We start from the raw sequence: 17,671 nt of genomic DNA, 5'->3' as shown, positions 1-17,671 counted from the left end.
AGAAAAGGCACAGGTTACATAGCAGATAACAGATAAGTTCTGTAGAATACAATAGTGTTTTATCTGTTATCTGCTATGTGCCTGTGCCTTTTCTCCTTTGAATGGCTGCCTCCATGGCTACATAGCAGCGTATTTATATAAATTAAAGTAGACTTTCTGAAGTAAACACACAACTTTTACCAGTGCAGGGCAGCAGCACATTATATTTTAGTTACTTTTATACACTTTCATTTTTTGGTGTTACTGTTCCTTTAATGCTATTCAAAGTGCATTTTTTCTTAGAGTTAAAGTAGCCTCCAAATACAGACCTGACTGCCTATGGCCATTGGAAGTTGGGGTGCTGTTTGTTATTCCCTATACAAGCACAGAAACACAATTCCCCCTTATTAGGCAGTGCTGTGCCCAAGATAGCAGGCCCTGGCGAGGCTCTGCTGCACTATTTAACTACGTTTAACTGTTTACTAAACGTAATTGTGTTTCAATTATGCAGTTGAAACATGTGTTAAAATACCTGTATTGTCCCTATTACTGTTTTCTGTATGCCCTTTGATATTTGTGTTGATATTTTTCAGCTGAATACCAGGCCTTGTGTCCACGGGGAGGGGGATACACTATATCACAACAAGGATTAAAAGGTAAGGTGTAATATTAAAAGAAACAGGTTATCTAAAACAAGAATGCAAACTTGAACAGGCATTCAAGGGGCTACCTAAATCAAACATTACAGGTACAAGAGACAGTTCTCTTAAAAACATCTGGTAATGACAATATACTGTAGAATTCAGTTCAATTAAAAGACACTCAATCCAAGACCTAATATTAGTTAATATGTTAGATACCTGTGCCAACAGGATAGACACCATGAATGGTCAGTATGCATCGCTAGCCTGCTATGCAACACTGCTCCTTATTCACTTCTCTGCTAGCCTAGTATGTATCAGGAAGACTGGGCAGAAATATTCCCAGGATGTGTGTCTGACTCCCAACATTCACAAAAAAACCCATTGTGCTGTGCAAAAACATGCAGGCTGCAGCCTTTTTTGCATTTTGCACCTTGGCCTGCACTTTTTCAATTACACCTTAAGACGCCCAGGAAGCAAGGGGTTTATTTATACAGAGGCTTCTTAGTAAAAAAGTGCAAAATATTAATGAATGTTTTATGCATAAAAATCAGTAATCTATGCACTTAAAAACAAGAAAAATATATATATTGTGCAGCGATATTGGTTGCCACAATCCCAGTTGCCCTACTATCACTGAGCAATGAATGTTTTACATGTTAAAACAGATGGTCATAAACAATGATGAGCTGAAAATGGAAAAAAATCACTAAAAATGCAATAAAACGGCAACCAAAACTTTTTTGGGGCGAACAGAGTGAAAATTAATAAAATATGTAAAGAAAATTTTTTAATACATTATAAAGTGAGCAACAGTGGTTAAGTAGTCGCTGATGCAAACATGAAAAGGTGAGTGAGAAACAAAATTTGCCTATATCAGCGTTTAGAAAAGTGTCTGCAAAATCCTGAACTTCCAACTACATCAGAGCGGTAGGGAAATTAAAAACTTGCAAAATGTGCAAATACTGTACACCCCCGCTGACCCCCTGCATCTCTCATCATTTTCTGCAGCTCTCTAGTGTTGATAATTCACTGGATTTGTTTATGAAATTCTGATACAGATAAATGTAATATCTGGCCTTGTCCTTTAGGTAGCAGCATACATGTTTCTATCAACTATTAGTACAGAAATATAATTTTCTAAATAAATAGTCACAATTGCTGTGAAGCACCTTTTATCAGGTAAGGTCAAAACGTACCCTTGATGTAGTGTGTTCTTTAGCATAATCTGGTCTCTGATTGTTTGAATAAGAGGTTCATTTATGAATATTATGTGGTTAAATCATACAAGTGAAACTCAGAAGCCTGAATGTAAATGATACACAAGATGAATAACTTCTAATTTTCTGACAGATATTAATGAATGCCAAATCTTTGGGAACCAATTGTGCAAGGGAGGTTTCTGCTTGAACAAGATCCCCTCATTTTCTTGCTACTGCTCCAATGGGTACTACTATGATGTACAGCGGCTTGAGTGTGTAGGTAAGATAGAAAAGGGAAACAACCTGAGTGCACTCCCTAGGCCTTCTATCCATCAGTGAAAGGAGAAGTAAAAACTAAGTAAGCTTCATCAGAAAGGTCTATATAAATACAGCCATAAGCACTCACAGAAACGCTGCTTCAATTCCTCAGTGAAAAGAAAAAACTTGTTCTGTATACATGATCTTCTGTGTCAGACTTCCTTCTCTCAGGACATGGCACGTTTCTGCTCAGTTTGCTCCTCTCTCCATCTCCCCTCTCTGCTGTAATCAGAGCCGAGAGCCTGTCTGCACGCTGCTGCCTGGAAGTGAAGCTAAATTGGCTGCTGCTATTTTAAACACAGGAAGCTTTAGGGCTGTTAACTGAGGTATAATAAAGCATTCTACAGAATAAATATATTATTCTAGCCTGCACTAGTGTGACTAATCAATTGGCAGTAAACTGCCTCAGTAACTTTCCTTCTCCTTTAATGCAAATTGAATAAAAACCTTCACAAACCTATAGTGGTGAAAAATTTACAATTTAGTTTAAATCTCCTCGTAATCTGTATGAACTTTAGAATTATCATATTCATCACTTTTATAGGGAAAATACACTCTTTATTATCAATTTTTACATTAAAACATTTCTTACTTTGTGCATAGAATGTTTTATAACCATAAATATGTAAATCATTTTTACAAATGTAAATGTTTGCTATAAATAGACTGTATAGTCTTTATTCTGGATATCTGGTTTTTTTATAAGAGATCCCAATACATAGCCCAGATCTTTTCACTGGGAGTGCTACATTAGGTAGGTGAGTGACCCATCCAGTACACGACTAGCTCCTTCTGAGCATAATATAATAGGGTGTGGAAAATTGTTTTTCTTTTTCCAACAAATCTTTTTAATTAGGGCTGAAGTTCTCCTAGCCTGGTTAGTTATTTAAAAAAAACATTAGGGTAACAAAAACAAGTATTTAAGCAGAAAGTAAAGAAGATTTATGCAAAGTATAATAAAAAGTAAAATATAATTTGAATGTATAAATAATTAATATATATTATCTTTATTCTGAAATATGTATTATATAATATGCTATTGAATTCTAATATATATTTTGAATAAAGCGAGTACCCATGGTGTTAGTATTATTTCGCTTATAGTGCCCTGATAATAATGAAGACACACAGAGCTACTAGTAGCAGCTACTTGTCATGGCTACTAAACCCCAGAAAATACCCTGCCATAGACAACACTGAGAATTGCCTCTGCTAAAACACAAGTAGAGACAATTATCAGTAAAAGATCAGCATTGTCTATTTTAATAGCAGTGACAAGTAGCTGCTACTAGTGTGTCTTCACTCTTAAACTAATTACCTTTGGACTTGATAGATGAACTTGATATATTTTGAAACAGAATAGGGTTGATTCACTAAAGATCGATAAGTTTTATCGCACGTTTTTTTGCGTTAAAATTGAAAAAATGCGTGATTCGCTAAAGTATTATCGCGTGCGTTAAGTCGCGCTACCGCATGCGTTCATTTTAACGCATTGTATTAATTTGCGCACAGAAATAATACTAACGCATGATTCACAAACACTTAGACGCGCTAAATATCGCTTTTGTCTGTGCAAAAAATAATACCTACTTGAGGCTGGTGGTAATTATATTAAAGTACAGTTAATGAGCTTTTGGCAATAAAATATAGACTTTGCAGTGTGATTTATTCAAGTATGTGTTGGCCCTAGAGTGATGCAGCCTCCAGTTTGCAGGGAAATGGTCATTTTCTTAAAAGTAGTTTTACGAAAGTAATGCCGTGTATGGCTAATATGGCATGTGTTTTTTCACACGCGACGACTATTTGTACGCGATGCCCTCATTAGCGCGCGTTCCGTCAAATACCGCACAAAAATAGTCTTCGCGACGTAAATAACGCAAACAGCATCACGTCTAAATTAACGCAAGTATCCTTTTTGTGAATCGTGCGTTAAGACGCGAAAAATTAGACGCGATAAAATTTTTAACGCATGCTATAAATAGCGCTCGTTTTAACGCACTTTAGTGAATCAGCCCTAATGTCTCCTAACTAGGACCGTATATTTTTTTAACTTACTTCTTTATGTTCTTAATTTGTACTTTTTTATATCTGAATCTCAGATAATGATGAATGTCATGAGGAGGAATTGTGTGAAGGGGGCAACTGCATAAACACAGTAGGATCCTATTACTGTACCTGCAACCCCCCATTGGTGCTGGATTCAACCCAGAGGAGGTGTGTCGCTAACACCAGTCAGACTATAGGTTAGTACAAATATAGCGGCTGTACACACATACAATATATATATTTATTTTTTATATACTGAGCTCTAATGCTTCTGTTTCTCCTAGATGAAAATCTCTCCTACTGTTGGCAGGAGATTGGAGCAGATATGTTGTGTAAACGCCCTCTGCTGGAAAGACAAACAACTTATACTGAGTGCTGCTGTCATTATGGAGAAGCCTGGGGATTACATTGTGCCCTGTGTCCTGGAAGGGATACTGGTAAGGAGAAAGGGGTATTCTCACTAAACTATAACAGATTATTATTATTTTGTATATAGAGCCTTATAGACATTAGCCACTCTACAGATATCAATCCCTGCTCTGGTGCAAAGTTAAAGTGCAAACAAACAGCAATGCGGACATGAGAAAAAAAGAATAACATTATAGGAAAGAAATACAAACAAGATGCTTAGTGAAGTTAGAACACAATTTGACAAGTGTTTTACCCATTATTCTCCACATTATTCCAGCATCATTGCACAGCCTGTGGATTTGACCTCAGCACAATTCCATATTTCAACATATTTTGATCAACATTTTTGTAGTTTAAGTTTGTGTTGCTCTGTTTTAAAATAACGTCATTTAGTCATTATTTAGACATAAGTGCACCTATTGATGCAGCCAGCCGCTACAATTATCACCACCTTTAAGGCGGCGTTGCCACAGGGTTTACCAGTCTTTCATAAAAAAACTTGCACATGATTCATCAAAACAGACCTGACAGGCACTATGGTGTTTGCTGCAAATCTGCGCAGGGATTGGGTATAGGTGCAAGTACCTTTAATAATCAGCATCAATAAGTGCAATGTCAGTGTTCATTTTTGGAGACAGAAAGAGACAAGGGAACATTGCTAATCAAGAGACTGAGAAACAGTTTATAGAGAAGACTGAAAAACAGACAGAGATTCAGTTTTGTGTGGAATTGTAGTCTTCAATACAAGAGCAAATTCACATCATAAAGATATGCTTTATGCTTATATTTTCTTATTCTTAGCTAAATATTCTCTGGTTCCATTTTTAGATGATTTTGAATCCCTTTGTATTGACTGGAGACCTACAGACACTGGAAACCCTGGCCCACCACAACCTAGCCTTTATGATTATGGCACAGAATATGGAGGTTATGGAGTTCCATATGGACCAGATGCCTTTGCCAACCCCCCACCTAGGATAGTGAGACCTGGATATGAATCTTACCCTGCAGCTCCAGGTGGAATGAGTTTTGGATCAAGGCCATCATTACCTTATGGCCCACGTGATTCACTCTACAGCCTCCCTCCTTATGAATCCCCAGACTTTGACTCAGATATTTACTACCCTGACCCTTCTGTTGAAGAGCCGAGAAACCCATTTCGGAGGACAGATTCCTCACGTGATCCCAATCCTTATCCATCTGCACCTCGATCAAGATCAAGGAGTACTGATATCTCTTCTAGATTTGAAGTTGATGCAGGGGGACGTAGGGTTCAACCACGAAGACCTGGATCCCGTGATCCTGGGAGTGTTTCTTCTATATCAAGCTGGAGAGGAGACCCAAGAGAGGCATTTGATGGTAATAAAAAGATTACATAACTTCCTCAAAAAAGTTGCCTTGCCCAGTTCTGCAGAAACCCATTTACATTTAATTAACTTGGCTTGATTGAAGGGGTTTAATAAACACATATTCCCTAGTCCCATTTTAATGGTAATTTAGTCTTTGAATACCTGTCGATGTATATGTCATTAATATGATTTATTTTCCACCACTGCATACATTTTCACAAACAAAGTTTATATATATGAGGTTTGCACTGATATGGTATGGTAGCTTAAACTTTATGATCATAAACTTCTAACTACAATGTATACACTTGCAGAAAAAGAAGATGAGGAGCTACAGTGCACATCTACAGATCACTGGTAAACAGGGCTGATTCTGCCCTCAGGGCCGCCCTGAGGCAGCCTACCTGATGCCGCCCCTCACATTTACCTTTTTTAATGTTGGAGGTGGTTGAGGGGGGGCTGCATCACTAGTACAGAGAGCACAATTGCAGTAGATTGATCAAACTTGTTTGCTGACTTGTTTCTATTAGCAAACTCACTGGTGCAATTTGTAGCCATTTGCACCAATGCATGAGTCGTTGATCAATATATTTTATGTATGGTATGTAAGAGCTTGTATGTTTCATCAAATTGCTTGTTTTGGGTAGGGGTGCCACCTGTCCATTTTTGAACTGGACAGCCAGAATTTCAATTTTAAAAAACTGGACAAATAGCATCAAACCATGTGGCATGCGATGACATAGTCATGTCTACATTGTCAATGGACAGCCCCCAAACATCACTTGCCTGTCCCCTTGATATCATCACCGTCAACCAGCCCACCCCTTGTCATTGGCTCAACTGCTTTGTCCAGCTTTTCCTGCTGACAACCCTTTTGAGGGACTGCACACAGACTATACATTCTAGAAGAAAATTTCCCAGTTGTCTGAAACAAGCAGTCTGTCTGTAAAGAGCTACTGGTGTACCACAATACTAAAAACATGTTATGTTGTGCCCACACAGATCGGTATGAGCAATTTGAGGGTCTGCAGGCTGAGGAATGTGGCATACTAAATGGCTGTGAGAATGGCCGATGCATCAGAGTTCCAGAAGGTTACACCTGTGACTGCTATGATGGGTACCGGCTGGACATCACACTGATGGCATGCGTAGGTAAGAAAGTGAGGAGAAAGCAAAAGTTATATTGTGATAATAGGTTGCACAGATTCAGCATAGTCACAACAAGTATCTACTGATGTAGCAACAGGTGTTATGATCACAACAGAGCACAAGAGTGTAAAAACCCTGCTAATAAATACAATACCTAACTAAGCTGTAGCCAAATCATTTTCACCTATGGTTCAGGACCTAAAATTGGGCCCACATGCTGCTTAGGGTGGGTCTCCCTGACCTCCAAATGACCTGGTACAATAGGTAATTGTAATTAAATAAGATGCATATTAAATGCAAAAGCAGTTTTTTGGGTCACAAAGTCAAGTCCCTGACTAATTTGGGTCCCTTTCGAAAAAGGTCAAGAAACCCTGCTGTAGGCTTCGTCCCCTGGCCTTCATGCTGAAATAGTAAATACTCAGTCATTTTAAAGGTTCAATCACTGGGAGTCCCAGATGTTGATACCCTGGGACGGTGCTCCTGTTAGCAGAAAACTGCACTAGCCTAGGGTATTTCTGTGGGCGTGGGTACGTGCATATGCACTAGAGCGATAAGGACGGATTTTCATTTCTAAGTGCGGTTTTCACGCTACTGCATATGCACCTGCCCTGACCAGAACGAAAACAAGATGGCAGAATACAAAGAGGGCAATGAGGATCCTATGCAGAAATACCCTAGGCTGGTTATTTTTATATATATATATATATATATATATATATACACATATACACATACATACACACACTCCACAAAGAAGAGTGGCACAGCTAGGTGGGTTCAACTGAGCATAGCCCATTGTAGCAGGAATGCATATATACTGTATACCCTACTTTAGCTTCTTGTAAATGCTCAGCAAAACACACTGGTATCTGTTCTACTTTACGTTGAGCCATGTTTGCTCTAATGAAGTAACATCACCCAGAAAAAGACAGAATGCTTGTATGGATTTGGCGATAGTTCAGTACAGTATAATAAGCTGCTGAACTGCAGTTGACTACTGCATACCACAGAAGATGGACCATGTACCATAGTTTTGAATTAAAATAAGACAAAAATACTTTTAATTATATGGAAAATATCAGATTCAGAGTTTGGGAACAGGAAGATAAAACAATTTTATGCCCTAAATGTAAAATTGCTAGAATATAACTATGTATGGTTTTTGCCAATATCAGATTCAGAGTTTGGGAACAGGAAGATAAAACAATTTTATGCCCTAAATGTAAAATTGCTAGAATATAACTATGTATGGTTTTTGCCTTTTAGTATAAAGATATAACTAGTGAGAATATAAACCACCTTCTGGCAGCAATAAGAAATACATGAATAAGTAACTTGGGAATAATAATCTTTCCTTTACTAATATTGTTATAGACATCAATGAGTGTGATGAAGCAGAGGACCTATCACTTCTGTGCCTAAATGGGCAATGCCGTAACACAGATGGATCCTATGAATGTGTTTGTCCCCGGGGCTATGTCCTCTCCCGCCATCACAACTACTGTCTCCCCATCCAACAGTGAGCACTACAGACACGACCCATTCTTCAAAGAACCAAAGACTTTCCACCATGCCTTTCTGATGCCTACTTTATCAAATAGGCCACAGATCTACAAGAAACTGGCAAAAGGCGGAAATATATTTATTTTTCTGTATATAGTTGCAAAGGTTTTATGGCCTACTCAGGAGAAATTGGTTGTGGGCAATGCAAGAGTGTCTAATAACCCAAAAGCCTTAATCTAATACTGTGTAATCACTTTGGCCTTGGATATACAAAGGACATTTGTTAGTTTATAAATGGTATTTGTTTGAAGGAAAGTAGACACTGCACTGATTAGGGTTACTGGACCTTTCACGATGTCTATAGGTAACAGATTCAAGTGAATAAAAAAACCCATCAATGTATGGCTTAGCCTGGTGTAAAATAAATCGTATTAATGACATACACATCGACAGGTATGGGTGCCCCTATAAGCAGGATTCATGTAGTGCTTCTAAATGTCCAGAAGTCCAGCTGCATTGTTCTTCCTAAGCCCTCTTTATCCCTTTAAATAAATTATCAGACTAGCTGCACGTTCTTGCTAAAATACATTTGTTGCTTTTTGCTCAACACAACCATGAAGACATAAACCCACTGCAACCAAAATTGATTATCTCCCACCCTGGCCCATGATGTTCTTTTTTTGTTGTTCTAATCTACAATTAGCAACCTAAAACAAAAGTGTGATTTTCTGACATGAAGACATAAGCTTCTTATATTAACAGCCCTTCACTTTACTCTACATGTTCCTTATGCATCAAATATGATACTGTAAATTCTAAATAGCAGGAACCAAACTCGGATGAATAATTCTGTCATCAAATGTGGTTGCTGCAACTTCATAAATTTTAAATATTGTATATGCACAAATATACAACATACAATCATTTTACCAGGGTCGCCCTCCGCTGCAGTTTACCAACAGCAGATAAAAGGCTGCAAGCAGACCTCTGCTTTATAATAAAGGGTACCTACCCAGACACACCAGAAACATTCACTTAATTCCATGAAACATGTAACAGTAAACACACTGCTTGATTATAACTAGCCTTCCTCATTCCTTTTTATATGCCACTTCCCATGCACATTATCAGGCATTTAAAATGAAGTTGTTTTATGAAAATAAAACAATGTAATGCAGTCAATAAATTAACCATCTTGTGACGTTATGGTTATTATGTCTCAGTAGTGCTAACAGGAACCATGCATTCCAAACTGGGTGGAAACTAACCAATGCCCACATGTCTCAAGCATTCACACTATGCCTTTCTGCTTCTTACACTTTTAAAAAGAATCTCCATATTTCCTCTGAAAAAGACTGACAACTCTTTCTCACTTGCAAAAGTATATCTTTGTACACTTCCATTTTATAGATATGTTGAGGTAACAAGCAAAATGGAATAAAAATGACTCTATATATTAAATATCCTGTGTTTGGCATTTCTGAATATAAGGGATAAAGGGTAAATGAAAAGGTAACATTAACAGGAGTTATACAGAAAAATCAAGAAACAAAATAAGCTACAGATTGGTTGAATAAGTTGTAAGAAGATGATCATATAACATATGAACATATAATACATGTGGCAAGAGAATGTGTTACATAACAGAATATATTTAATAAAAAGGGCTTTAAAATGGTGTTTCCAAGCACCAAAGACAACAAAGTGAATGTTAGAAAGTCAGGAAGGGACAAACTGAGTAAAGACTGGAACCGATTTACAGGGTAACACTGGTACATCAGAACTTGTTGGTTCTGCTTATGATGGCAGGGAAAATTGCCTGTATTGTGTGGGAGGGAAAACAGTTAATTATGAAGTGAAAACAGTTAATAAAGGTCAATGCATATTTCATAGTGCATTTCTCATTTCATAATATATACAGACATAGAATTTGTTATCCGAAAATCCATTATTTCGAAAGTTCCGAATTACAGAAGAGCCATCTCCTAATTTTAAATAATTCAAATTTTTACAGATGATTTTGTTTTTTCCTGTAAAAATAAAAGAGTATCTTGATCCTAACTAAGATATAATTAATTCTTAACAGAGGCAAAACAATCCTATTGAGTTTAAACAATTTTTTAGTAGACTTAAGGTATGCAGATCCAATTTACGGAAAGGCCCTTATCCAGAAAACCAAAAAAAAATGGAAGGCACATAATTAAAATCAGAATTTTAATATGATGAGTGTAAAAATTTGACTGCTCCTGTCTGGCCAAATTGTATAAACAATTGTATATATTGTCTAAATCACTAGGGGTAACAAAAAATTATGCCCCCAGCCCCCCCCATGATTGTAATCACTTACCTGAAACCCCCGGCTGGTGCTGCAGTGTATGCGAGCTTGTCATCCATCTAGTCATCCTGCTTCTGTCAGTAGATTGAAAAGCTGACTTTAACAAAAAACGCTGCCTTTTTCGCTCAACTGCGCATGCATCTGCCCTGGGATTCAAAAGAAAGAAGACAAGAGGAAGAGGAACTCTCGCTTATACCCCCAGCCAGTGCATTTTTTTCCTAATAGGAGCACCAGCCAGGGGATTACAATCACTGGGGGGGACCTAACATTTGGCACTCCCTAGTGATTTAGCCTTTGATTCTTCTTTAAGGAGAATGTCCACATTTATTAGTTTAAATGTGAATATCTACACAGTGATAAATCCTTGATTATTCAAGAAACAGGGTAAAATTTTGCTCTTGCCCAGACAGTAATATGGTTCTTAGGCCTTACCAAGAGGTTTCTTTAAATAACTGGATTCCTTTATTTGATCGTATATGGAACTAGAACGGTAGGTTTGAGAATAAACTTTGAAAAATGTGAAGTCACTGAATGAAATCTGATCTGTTGTTGGCTCCTCCCACTTTTTCTAACCTTGGAGCACAGTTATATAGTAAAAACCACTGTGCAACGTTTGGGGACCCTGGTTTTAATAGTGTCTGAATGGCAGCAATTTACATTTCTCCACTGAAAGTCAAAGAGTGACATCTGATTAGCGGTTGGTGGTTCCGCCCACTTTTTCTAACCTGGAACTGCAGTTACCCAGTAACTCGACAGTAACTCAAGTTTAGGGACCCTAGGTTTAATAGTTAAAGAACGGCAGCAGTTTAAATTTAAACCAATAAAGGTCAATAGGTAAAACAGTGGGCACCCTGGCATAAATGGTGTGAGAATAACAGCATTTTAAAATTAAACCAATAAAACTCAATGGATGAAATCCGATTGGCTCTTATTGGCCCGACCCACTTTTCCTATTTTTGAACTGCAGTCCCCCAGTGACCAACTTTGCAAAGTTTGGGGACTCAGGTTTAAAAATTGTGAGACTGGCAGCATTTTACACTTCACCATTGAAAGTAAATAGGTGAAATGTTATTGGCTGTTGGTGGCTCCACCCACTTTTTCTAACTTTGAACGGCAAATACCCCGTGACTAACTCTGGAAAGTTTAACAACCCTGAAATTACCTGTAATACTTAAATAATGGTATTAGCTTAAATATAAACCAATTAAATTTAATGGGTGGAAATGGATTGGCTGTTAGTGGCTCCTCCCACTTGTTCTAACCCTGAATATGTAGTCAGCCAGTGATTGGTGAAGTTTGGGAACCTTGACATAAATAGTGTGAGAAAGGCAGCATTTTAAATTTGATAAGTGTGGCAGCAGTTTGAAAATCTTGAAAAGTGTGGAGAGTTTGGGTGTTGTACCCCTAAAACTGTAGGAGGAGTAGCATTTAGAAAATGGGGGGAGCTAAGAATAAGAAGCTGAAGACGAAGAACAATATGTTGGGTTTTTTAACCCAACATAATAATAAGAGACCAAGGTGGCATGGTTGTTCCAGATCAGGCACATTTTTAAGGGGTCTTATATATTCTTTGGTTTTATACAAACAATGTAGATAAACTAGAATGAATTCCTTAAGTGTCCAACAGTCATATTTTTTAGATGTTTACAGCTTTATTTAACTGTGAGCGTGCAGTGATATACCAGCTCTGTCCCTTTACTGAGTTGTGTTTTTGTTCTTAATTTTAGAAAATATACAGTGTATGGGCCCATGTAAATAATCCAAGGAAAAAAGATGGTATAAAATATAGAAACATATTACATGTATTGGTAGGATATGCAAGTTTTAAATCCACACTTTGAAAAGGTTTCCTAGTCTACCGCCTCCTTGCTTAGTGTAAACAGCTGGGGAGTGAAAACAGAAAAGCACCTACTATTCTCTGCTGTTGTTCATTGGTGGGTCCAAAGCACTAGTTCCTAGTAAACACAGAACACTTACACTATGCAGCCAAACAGGTCGGGTATTTCCGCCTCATTAGGATGTTGTGCAAATGTTGACTCTCTCTCATTCTTTGTGTGTGAGACAGAGGTGACAGGGCAGGTTTAAAGTCTTTATTATGTTGACTATCAGACAGAGGGAAAAAAGTAAGGAGAGGTTTTAAATATTGCAAACATACACACAAGTACACACAAGTGCACACAAGCAGTGTTTCAGAGAAGAACTGGCTTTTACTGATTTTGTTGGATATGAGTTTCTACACCAATTTAAACTTCTTGAATTGAAACTACCTTCTCCCTTGAGAGCTCAGGCGGAATGACGTCTTGTTCTTTTATTCTGCTTCATCTCAATATGTTATCTTCCCGAAATGTTTTTAATAATATATGATAAATCATATTCCGTTTGACTTTATTCATCCAAGCAACTGTATACTTCACTTTTTCAGTCTCTTGTTGACTCTAAACAAAAATGTTTGACCCATCACTTGTGTGGCCAGATTAAGCAGGTGTCACTCATCTGGTCACCAGTGCAAATGGACCCATGTACATGACCAATGTATTAGGGTACCAAACAAGGTGGTTCCTTGCAAAATTGTGAATCTCTGTAATGTGAAGATGACTGAGGCATTGTGTCTCCTCCCTAGGTTAAAGGGATACTGTCATGATTTTTATGATTTTCTTTTTATTTCTAAATTACACAGTTTACATAGCAAATCATTCATTCTACCATTTAAAACTTTATTCTTAAACATTTATTTATTCTTAAACCAAAAAAAATTTTTTTTTTATTTGTGATATTGGTGTGTAGGCAGCCATCTCTGTGCATTGTGCCTGAATTTTCTGAAGGAGCCAGCGCTACACATTAGAACTGCTTTCAGGTAACCTATTGTTTCTTCTACTCCCATGTAACTAAAGGAGTCCCAAGCCAAACTTGGATTCCTTACTATTGATTTATCAAATATTATTAAAAACATTTCGGGAAGATAACATATTGAGATGAAGCAGAATAAAAGAACAAAAAGTCATTCCGCCTCTCAAGGGAGAAGGTAGTTTCAAACAAAGAACAGTAATCTCTTAAAAACTATACCAATATCCCATAGAGCATACTAAATGCTAATTTTAAACGTATATAATATATATTTATATTCAGAAATATATTCAGACGTTATCACTAGAAACTATACATTTGTTAAACATTTTATAGCAGCAGTAAACATTAAATTCATAGTTTGTACTATAAGGCTGCCTCGTCCCTATTTTAAAGATCCAAAGAGCCCACATTACAATGCAGTCAGCAACATTATTAAAAATAACCTTGCGATTTTATAAAGAGGTCTGGTGGAAAAATTAATTCTAGGATCGGGATTATAGAGGTCACAGGGCAGATAAGATAACGAACTACTCAGACAGGAAGTTAAATTGATCTTTTATCTAGGAACCAGATAAACTTATGGTACAAACTATGACTAATGTTTCCTGCTACTACTAATTAAATAAATATATTTTATACATGTTTTCATGAGCACCTAGTATGCTATGGAATGTTGGTGTACTTTCCATTTATGAGATTACAGGTTTTTAATTGGATGACTTTTTTGAAATTCGACTTTTGAGGTACGTTTAGTATCATTGTCTTCTTGCAGGAGACTGTCTTGTTGCAGGTTGACTGTTTCACATTGGCATCCAGAACTTACAGATATTTAGTGTAATTCATTCTTCTGTCTACACCTACAGTGTTTCCTGCGTCACTGGCTGCCACACAGACCCAAAGCATAAGCAATCCACCCCCATGTTTACCAGCTGGCAAGGTGTTTTTTCATCAAATGCTGCTGCTTTTTTATACAAACAAACCATTGGTCATTATGGCCAAAGAGTTGTTTTTACTTCATCAGACTGACAGCACTATTTTCCAAAAGGCGTCTGGCATGTCTAGGTGCTGTTTTGCATACCTCACATGTTGACATTTGTGATGAGGTCACATATAATGCTTCCTTTTGATGACTTTTCCATGAGGACCGTGTTTGCGCAAGCAATGCTGCACCAAGGAACAGTGCAACACCACTCCTGTCAGCCAAACTGCCCTGCAGTTCCTTTGCAGAGGGTTTGCCTTTGCCTTTCTGGCCAGCATACAAGCAGTTCTCTGTGAAAGTTTTCATCTTCCAGATCTTACCTTGACTTACAGTTCTCCTTAACTGCCATTTCTTGATATTATGGACGGTGGAAATTGGGAGCTGGATATGCTTTGCAATGTTATATTGCATGAGTTTCTCACTGGACAACCTTTTGCGCATGCCATAATTATAGTCTTCTTGGTTTCTTAATCTGTGAAATGAAATGTAATTGCACATTAAGATTCGCAAATATGTCGTTTTTAACACACTAATTCTTGCAGTAGTTGTTTTCTACTTTGCATATTTATGGTTGCCACATGACTGGTATTTTACCAGCCTACCCAGTAAAATACCAGCCAGGGCCAGTATTACAAATTTACCGGCAATGTACCTGCTGGTAAATTTGTAATAACTTGTCCTCGGCCCCTGGCCTGCCTCCTATCCCACCTTCCTCTCTAGGCTACCCTACTCACTATTTTACCCCATTTACATCACAACTCCACCCCAACGTCATGGACTAGACGCTGAAAAGCTGAAAAGATGGCAAACCTATGCATGTTACAAACACATATGCTTTCATGTTCAAGCCTATTTTGTTACATTTCCTCTTATTTCTTGTTGCAGTAGCCAAACTCCACTGTAGAATTAAAATAACTGTGCTATTTACTTATTCTTTACCAGTTTTTTATCTCTAAAAAATATACCCCACCCCAAGTAATTGGAATCCATAATTGAGATACTAAAATGAATTCTGTGGTATGGAGGTATGGACAGAAATGTAATGAGATTTCTCCTTTATAAAATTACATGTGCAATATTTGAGCATTGTAATTGTGATATTACAGAAACCCACATATGTAGCAAATGTCAGCTAAGATGTTCAACAATTTCAGCTGCGGGAAATTAAATTGATGACATTAAACATGACGTGACGCGACATGACGTGCGTGCGCGACGGATGGCCGGTTGGATGGGTAATACAGGGCTAGTAGACATTGGCAGAGGGGCAGTGCAACCAGCCTGTGCATTACTAGTGTTTAGTAGGATGCTTGTGTTCAGAAGATCATTGGTCATATTGTGGGGGGCCCAACTCATGAAGTTGTGCCTCTCCACTTAGTTCCATGGGCACTGCACTTTATCTACTGGCATATATAAGACCAGAACTGAGTTGATCCTATAGAAAAATAATACAGTCGCGCGCACGGGGGGTCGTGTGCGACGTGCGTGCGTGCGCGTGACGGATGGCCGGTTGGATAGATAATGCAGGGCTGCCTTTACTAGTATTTCAAATACTAAACTCATCATAGCAAAGTACCTATAGGCTCCTATAGGCAATGGGACATAGTGACAACACTGTAGCAATCAGTAAAGCAGCCTCACTTTCCTTCGTGCTCAGCCTCCTTTTGTTATTACCAAAGCTTTTCTTAAACAGAAAAAAATAATCGAAGGTGAAAAACCCTCCAAATTGAATTCTCTCAATCTCCATAACTTAACTTAACTCATTTAAAAATTAAATAAACCCAATAGGATGTCTCCAATAATGATTAATTATATTTTATTTGGCATCAAGTACAAGGTACAGGTATGGGATTCCTTATCCGGAAACCCGTTATCCAGAAAGTTCCGAATTACGGAAAGGCCATCTTCCATAGACTCTATTATAAGCAAATAATTCTAATTTTTTTAAATGATTTCCTTTTTCTCTGTAAATAGCAAACAGTCCCTTGTACTTGATCCCAACTAAGATACAATTAATCCTTATTGGAGGCAAAATAAGCCTATTGGGTTTATTTAATATTTAAAGGATTTTTAGCAGACTTAAAGTTATGGAGATTCAAATTACAGTAAGATCCCTTACCCGAAAACCCCAGGTCCCGAGCATTCTGGATAACAGGTCCCATACCTGTACTGTTTTATTATTACAGAGAAAAAGGAAATCATTTTTAACAATTAGAATTATCTGCTTATAATGGAGTCTATGGGAGATGGTTTTTCTGTAATTCGGAACTTACTGGATAATGGGTTTCTGGATAAGGGATCCCATGCCTGAACCAGCGTCACTTTGGTTCTGGAGGGAACAAATGTAACCCTACAATCAGTGGTGTTATTAGAGGCACATAGGCATTGGTACAAAATTTAAACCTGGGGCCTACTCCTTGTTGCCCCCAGTCACCAGCATATTCTTAATTTCATGCCCTCTGCCCACCTTCATATTAACATTGTATATTGGGCAGTTGCAATTGTTGCAATTTTCCTGAACTTCTATTGGGGCAGATGAAACTGTGTGAACCTGGTGTGTTCCCGCTCCCTGAAAGTACATGCTCTGCTCATATTATTTACCATATTTATTATGTCTTAATTAATTAGTCCAGAGTGTTCCAGAGAATATTTAAGCTATCAGTCAATGCTCCACCTGAACTATAATATCCCACCATAAGCACAAAAATATAACATACACTAGGGTCAAATCTATCAGGCTCATTAGGTCACTTCACTTCACTTCAATATTGAACAAATCATTTTAGCACAAGCATCATCCTGTGAGGATCCACACTCACAGGATGATGAGTGCAGCATAGAATTATTTTGTAGAACTGTGTTATTTATATATATATATATATATATATATATATATATATATATATATATAT

General features: G+C 37.6%; 1 protein-coding gene across 6 annotated transcripts in view; it reads left to right on the top strand.

Moving 5' to 3' along the window:
- ltbp4 (latent transforming growth factor beta binding protein 4) overlaps positions 1-10,059 on the top strand; it is a 90,056-nt gene extending 79,997 nt beyond the window's left edge. For all 6 annotated transcript variants that reach the window (XM_031891277.1, XM_031891276.1, XM_031891278.1 and 3 more), the window contains 7 exons: positions 573-635; positions 1,974-2,102; positions 4,240-4,383; positions 4,471-4,623; positions 5,426-5,956; positions 6,949-7,098; positions 8,470-10,059. In XM_031891277.1, coding sequence (XP_031747137.1) covers positions 573-635; positions 1,974-2,102; positions 4,240-4,383; positions 4,471-4,623; positions 5,426-5,956; positions 6,949-7,098; positions 8,470-8,618 — 1,319 coding nt within the window. In that variant the 3' untranslated portion in view covers positions 8,619-10,059. The remainder of the gene's footprint in view (positions 1-572; positions 636-1,973; positions 2,103-4,239; positions 4,384-4,470; positions 4,624-5,425; positions 5,957-6,948; positions 7,099-8,469) is intronic.
- The last annotated feature ends 7,612 nt before the right edge of the window (positions 10,060-17,671 follow it).

Source organism: Xenopus tropicalis, chromosome 8, assembly GCF_000004195.4.
Source record: "Xenopus tropicalis strain Nigerian chromosome 8, UCB_Xtro_10.0, whole genome shotgun sequence".
NCBI classification, from domain to species: Eukaryota; Metazoa; Chordata; class Amphibia; order Anura; family Pipidae; genus Xenopus; species Xenopus tropicalis.
The sequence above is the reverse complement of the archived record's forward strand: the minus strand, read 5'-3'. Positions and strand labels throughout refer to the sequence as shown.